Raw genomic sequence first — 7,507 nt, forward strand, 5'->3', positions numbered from 1 at the left:
TTGAAATGTAGACAGTCTGCACTTCAATGCTCTCTAAGAAAGATGCAAACACATATTTGAAAACAGAATGAAAAATAAGATTTATGATCACATAGTTCACAAATAAATAAATCATCTATTTCATATGCTATTTAATTATACTCTTTTGTACACCATTGAAAATTTCAGGTGCCATTGGAGCTTGAGTATATTTAGATTAGGCAGCATATTTCAAGCTTTCCTCAGCTTGAAGAAGGACAATAGAGAGATTATCAGGGACAATCATTTTTTCGTAGAGAAGAAGATCCCAAACACCCTTGTCATGGCCCCCAAGACTTCCTTATTCCTCAGGCTGTAGATGATGGGGTTGAGCATGGGAGTGAGGATGGTGTAGAACACAGCCAGAATCTTATCCTCCGCAGGTGAGCGAAGACTCCTAGGCCGAAGATAAGTATAGACAAAAGGTGCATAGTAAAATGTCACCACTGTTAAATGCGTTGAACAGGTGGTGAAGGCTTTCTTTCTTCCCTCTTTTGAGCGCATACGAGAGACAGCAAAAAGGACCCGACCGTAGGAAGCAGTGATCCCAAGGAAAGGAAAGAGGAGAAATAGGCTTGTGCTCACAAACACCATGTACTCGTAGACCCAGGTGTCCATACAGGCTAAAGGTAACATGGCTGGGACATCACAGAAGAAATGGTTGATGGCCCTAGACTTGCAGTAAGGAATGTGAAGGGCATAGACTGTGTGTGACAAGGAATTGATGGAGCCTAGTATCCAAGATCCTATGATCATCTTCACACACATAATTTTACTCATGCGGATGGGATAATGGAGCGGGTGGCAGATGGCCACATAGCGGTCATAGGCCATGGAAGCCAGCAGTAAGCCTTCAGAGCATGCCATAGTCAGGAAGAAAAAGCTTTGTACTCCACACCCCAGGAAAGAGATACTCTTTTGACCTGAGAGATAGTTGAATGCCATTTTAGGGACAGTGGTAGAGATATACATCAAGTCCATGAGGGAAAGTTGGCTGAGGAGAAAGTACATGGGAGTGTGAAGCCTGGAATCCACCCTGATGAGGTGTATCATTGCTGAGTTACCAAACAAGGCTAGAAAGAACACGAAGATGAAAAGGAGCAAGAGAAGCAGTCCGGTTCGATTTGGAGGCAACAACCCCAACAGAATGAAATCACTTGAAGTTTGATTCCATTTCTCCATGAAATTTTCCTTGATCTTCCTTGAAAAATATACTAAAATGAAAAGAAATCATGTAGGAAACGTAACAAGTCAATTGAAACAAGCTGACATTGTTAATACCTGGCCTCTTATACTGTAGTGTATCTTTCTAAAAATTTATTTGAATATTCGAACTCAATATTCTCATCCCTTGTATCTTGTACCACCACAGCAAGTAGTCATTAAATATAAAAATTTGTTTATTGCTTATAAAATACAATTTAAAAACAATTAAAATATGCATTCTATGCCTAGATAAATTCCTGGCCAAGCCCTTTTACTCATGATTGCAAGTTTTATATTCTGAGTAAAACTGGGATATCCTTAATCCCCAAAGTATCCCTTTAACAGAAACTTAAAAGTGTGACCCTGTAACTTCTGTCTGCTTTATTTCTAAGTCTTCTGCAGCTTTTCCAGTTTCTACATTTTAATATTCTGGTTATCTCTTCATAAATAACCCTACTTTAGATAGAGAAACTAGACCTTCATTTGATTCTTTAACTTTTATGTTCATAAAGACACTTCTTTGCCATTTTACATTTTTACAAATGTTCAATTAAAATTACTGCCATTGAGCTAAAGAGTTATTTTGTATCCTATAATATATATTATTATAATATATAATAACATTTGAATACCATTGTTGTTTGAATACTTTCTCTTCTCCATTGACACATATTTGAAACAGAAATCAAAATTTATTATATACTCACATAGGTTATCATACACATTTTTGTCTTCTTTGTGGAAGTAAATTACACATATAAATGTTACTGAATAGTAATGAATTTTCCTTTGTGTTTCTCACATTGGTACAATTGTATGGCAATTGGATATTAACATGATAAAGTATGATTAAAACATAAGAATTAACAATACCTATACTTATTCATATATATGCATATATATTCCCAAATTCCATACTTATAACACACATACACACACTGGAATCATAGAGTGACTTCTGTCCAGTCTTCTTCAAACAATTAAAATTTATATAATTTTTACAGAACATAAAGTGTATTCATATTTTCATTGTCAAATAGTCTACTCTTGAGAATAACTAATTTTCTCATACAAAATTAGAAGCAGGATTAAGTTTTAAGCCCATGAAGCTGCTACAAATTTCTACTCATTATTTTACATAATTGTTTAGTAATGCTATATGTGTGTCTGTGTACCTATTACCTTTCTTCAGTTTCCCACTTCTCATCAGGTCAGAGGCTGTAGGCATATGGTAATGGGAACAGGCGCATGTTGCTTCTTTTTGGCTTGGCAGATCAATTTCCTACTCATAGGCTGCAGCATGAAGCAGTTGTACAGCTGTCTAAGTAGGATGTGCAGTAGTGTACATGCTCACCTGTTTACAAACTTCTATAGATTTTACCATTTAAAATACATAAAACAAAAGATAGGGATCATGCAAAGTAAAAACTCCAATATGAGAAGAAAAGGAATAAATTGAAGTCCATGTTAAATATTTTTCTGTATTTCCATTGTCTTTGTCTTGAAAATTTTATCAGTAATATGTAAATTTTGTTACCATTATATTCATCTCTGTCACCTGGATTCTGCAATTTATTTGTTCTTTTACTCATTGTTTCAAATCTGCATAACATTTCCACTTCATGTTTTCCATCACCCCTTCTCTTATTTTTGTATGAGTTTTCAAACTTTGTAAGTGTGAACTCTTCTGTAAGAAGCAAGTTCTGATGATATAGCCTGCCTAAGACTCTCATTTGGGTGATGATATTGTATTCTTGATTTTCTAATAACATATAACAACACAAGTTTGTTGCTATTATTCACAACTAGTAATGTAAATCATGTGGTACTTTATATAAGTTTACTATACCTCTGTACAGTCCCAAAAAAGTTTATCACACATGATTAGGAATAAAGTTTTATAGTTAGTTGTGTAATTAACACATACTAACATGAATAGTGCAATCAGTATTACTTTTGAATATGGAATAAATATACAATAAACATTCTTGGGTCCTTACATTTTGAAAATAATCTCATGACTTAGAAGGTAAATATAAAACAAAGCATTGATTAAATTTGTATGATATCATTACTTCAAAAGATATTTCAGGTTTTATATTTAGTAGTGTCCTGCTGTACATGCTGACATGCACCAATCACAACAATAGACATAATTCTGAAATGTCTAATACAAATTAAGCATCTGATATGGACTTTAGAATTATAATGGTATATATTCATTTTTTGTTGGTTAGGAATTTGTATGACATAGTAATATGATATAGAGGGAAGGATGGAGAAACAGTTGGATTAGAGCCCTCCACCAGCCCTGTTATGGAGATTTTTTTCCAAAAAAAGGTCTATTAATGAACACTCAATGAAAAGTAAGGGAAAAGCATTGCATGAGAATTGTTATATTGGTAGACACACTTGTGTAAGAAGAAACAGATTGGAACTTCATTCTGTGTGAGATGAGATATTAGAGAGTAAGACTCTCCAGGCAAGTATCTCAAACTCTTCCAGATGTTCTGAGTGAGAAGAGAGTTGTAATGGAGAGTATGTGGAAAATTCTAGTTAGTAGGAATAGCAACAGCTGGGACTGGACTGGGTTTAAAGTCAAAGTCCAGAATCCTGGGAAATAGGGCACATCAGGAGGGTTTGTTACCTATCAGCAACAGGGAAGTAACTGACAACTCATTTGTTCTCTACTCCAGAACACAGTACCTATTATAAAGAAAATATTGGGGAGGAGGGTGGGGGGGAGGATGGGAAGAGATGGGAAGGGGAAACAAAGGAGGCTACAATGCTTGATAAGAAATGTACTCATTATCTTGTCCATGTAATTGTAAGCCCTCTGTACAGTATTTTCACAATAAAAAATAAAAATAATTAATAAAAAAAGAAAATTCTCAACCAATCTAACTATCAAAATCACTCCAATATTAGCCAAGATATGAAATGAGTGTTTTATTCATATTGACACAAGTGACAGAATAGTTCCCCAAATCAGTCTTTGGCATATATCTGGGAAATAAAGAGACAAGTCTCCGAGGGTACCTACTTCATCCCTTTGTTAATGTAGGTTTAAATTATAAGGAAGAAGCTTGGTTTTAAACATGACAGGAATGGGGCTGGGAAGGTGGCTCAGTGGTAGCGCGCTTGCCTTGCACGCCTGAGGCCCTGGGTTCGATTCCCAGCACCACATAAGCAAAAAGAAAAAAGCCGGAAGTGGCACTGTGGCTCAAGTGGTAGAGCGCTAGCCTTGAGCTGAAGAGCTGAGGGACAGCGCCCAGGCCCAGAGTTCAGGCCCCACGACCGGACCCAAAAAAATAAAAAAAAAATAAACATGACAGGAAGTCTGATACTAATTAAGTCTTGGCCAGACTGAGTTTGCTCTATATTGAGATCTTATATAGCCTCGTCATGTTGAGACCATATATTCATTTAGACTTGCTAATGCTCAAATTAGAGCTTATAACTTCAGAAACATGATGTGAGAATGGTTACTGAAATGATTATTTTGATTCCTAAATTAAAACCTCACATATTTTCAGGCAGTGGAGTAATAGTACTCTTTCAGGATGCTATAGGTCTGGGACTTAGAGCCTTTAGGATCTGAGACACTGCTTTAACGCTTAAATACGGATACAGGTTGACCCATTGTAACAATGAGATGTACAAGACATTATGTTGAAAAACGAACCTTACAATTTAGGCAGGGGGTGGGGGTGTGGGTGGGGGTAGGGGTGTAGTTGTGGAGGTGGGAGGGAAGGGATGGTAGGGGAAAAACAAAGGAGGAGTAACAATGCTTGATAGGAAACGTACTCCTTACCTTGCTCATGTAACTGTAACCCCTCTGTACAGTATTTTTACAATAAAAATGCATTTAAATAAATTGAAAAAAAGACAGGATGACTCAATTGCAACAGTCATACTCACAAGACACTGTTGGAAATGAACTTTACAACTTGGAGGGGGGATCTGAGGAAAGAGATTAGGGAAGGTAGTGGAGAGAAGAGATAGTAGAAGAAAAACAAAGTAGGGGGTAATAATCCTGGACAAGAAATGTATTCAGTGTCTTCCTCATGTAACTGTCACCCTTCTGCACAGCATCTTTACAATAAAAAAAAACAACAACAACTGAGGGTCAATTTCTTCATTGCCCAGAAATTTTCTTCATTGGGTAGAGGCAGCTCATACCCAGTTTTACATGGAAAAGCATGGCATTGGTTTCAATACTCGTTACATTATATTTTTTGAGACATCATTTCTGTAAATTCGAAGTAGGTCTGAAGTGAACCTTTTTCTTGACCCTCTGAGAGGCATGCTTCTAAACTGGTAGTTAACAAAACTTCATTTCTAAGGACCTCATTTATGTAAGTCCAGTAAGTATTGTATTCTGAATTGATTTTTCAATGATAATAAGTGTTACACATTTAAAGAAGGAATATAGATAATTTTCACAACACTAATAAGCAAATTGTTATTCTGAACAGGTAAGGCAACCTCAGCACCGTAGCATGACTAGTAACACAAATCTCCGTCAGCTTTCTCTATCCTGCACAAAGTAAATCCTAAAAAACATCAGTTGGTTTTACATGGTTGTTTTTTCATTTTTTACAAATTTTCTGTATCTTAACCATTAAGAAACTTCTGTGCAGAGATATCCAGTAGAGAGTAGCACATTGTAGAATTCTGAAAGTTTCACCTTATCTCCTTCTTCATTTTAAGTTTACACTTACCTTTTAACAACTAATCATTGAACTGCACTTTTTCTTTTCAGACCGCTAGAATAATTACTCTTAGGAAAAAACCCAAATGTATCAACTCATTCATTTCATTTGAACTCACCTGGGATGAAGTTCTCAAATTTGTATTTGTCAAGGATTAGTTTTATAATCACAAAATTCTTGGCTTACAATATGAGGAAGCCTTTAAAGGGTTTAAATATCAGACTGTTGTCTTCTCTTGCAAGAAACGCAATAAGATCATGTCAATGATCAACACTAACTACATCAAAATTAAACTCTCATCTGCTATGAGAAAGCACTGAAGAAAATTTCTCAAGGACAGGTTGTGATTTCATTGCTCACTGCTCTTGCTACTAGTCATTCTGTTTCTGTTGAATAAAAAACAACATTATCATTCTCCTAGATAACTGCAATATCGCTAAGTTAAAACATCTTCAGGTAGTATTTCTTATTTGAATAAAACATAAGACATTTCATAGTTTGAACAATCAGGTTCTCCTGATGGAGGACAAAGAGAAGTTTCTCTATTTGAAATGCAGGACCTTATATTATGAAGCCTTAGATGTTCCTTCTTTCCTCTAATTGATCCCCCATGTCTAAGTCCACAGAGACTAAAACCTTGGACATGTTGACTGATTGAGAGATGAAGTCAATTTTGAATTTACAGAAAATTAACTAATCAATCTAATTCTGTATCCACTTGTTGCCCAGAATTACACTCAGCTGGAGTACACTTCCATGTTCCATGATCTAAGAGCAATAAGAAATGTTAGGCGAAATTTGTAGGCTTCCACATATCTTTTACCTTCTGCAATGCACAATTGTATTCAAAGAGATGAATAACATTAAAAATATTATTGGAATTATAGTCAAAAATGATATTTGGATAGTTATATGTCCTGTGGTGTTTTATCAAGCAAAGAAATGAGCAAAAATAATTAAATAATATTTTCAGGAAACTAATGACTAATTTGAATGATATGTGATGACATAAAAAACTTGGCAAATGTGTTTCAAAGCTCTTTTGTGTTGTTGGTTTGTGGGGCTTAAACTCAGGACCTGGATGAAGTCCCTGATTTTTTTTGCTCAGGGCTAGAGCTCTACCACCTTGAGCCACAGCACCATTTCTGGTTTAGTGGTGGTTAATCAGAGATGGAGTCTCCTGGACTCTCCTGCCTGGGGTGGCATTAAACTGTGCTCCTCAGATCTCATTCTCCTGAGTAACTAGGATTACAAGTATGAACCACTACTTCCCAGCTCCCAAAATTTTGAAGTTAAGATTGAAAACATATATATATGTCTTACTGCTCTTATCTTTGGAGGATTATTTCTATATCTTCTTTATTAAATCTGTTACCCATTGCACTTAATTGCAAAAATCTACACAAGTAATCTCCATTCTTCTTACTGTGTTTGTCCATTAAATGTTACACTGAGAAAACAACAAACAATTATGATGAACTTCACTTCAAATTTATTCACACAGATCTCATATTGGCCGCCTTTCAATGTCCTTAGTCTATAAAGCTTTCTAAAACTTAAGTCCTGCC

General features: G+C 35.6%; 1 protein-coding gene across 1 annotated transcript; it reads right to left on the minus strand.

Moving 5' to 3' along the window:
* Window positions 1-261: 261 nt before the first annotated feature.
* LOC105985042 (olfactory receptor 2L13) lies at window positions 262-1,200 on the minus strand. Its single transcript, XM_013015455.1, has one exon. The coding sequence runs from the start codon at window positions 1,198-1,200 to the stop codon at window positions 262-264; it is 939 nt and encodes a 312-aa protein (XP_012870909.1).
* Window positions 1,201-7,507: the final 6,307 nt, after the last annotated feature.

This window comes from Dipodomys ordii, unplaced genomic scaffold (genome assembly GCF_000151885.1).
Source record: "Dipodomys ordii isolate 6190 unplaced genomic scaffold, Dord_2.0 Scaffold27, whole genome shotgun sequence".
Classification (NCBI taxonomy): domain Eukaryota; kingdom Metazoa; phylum Chordata; class Mammalia; order Rodentia; family Heteromyidae; genus Dipodomys; species Dipodomys ordii.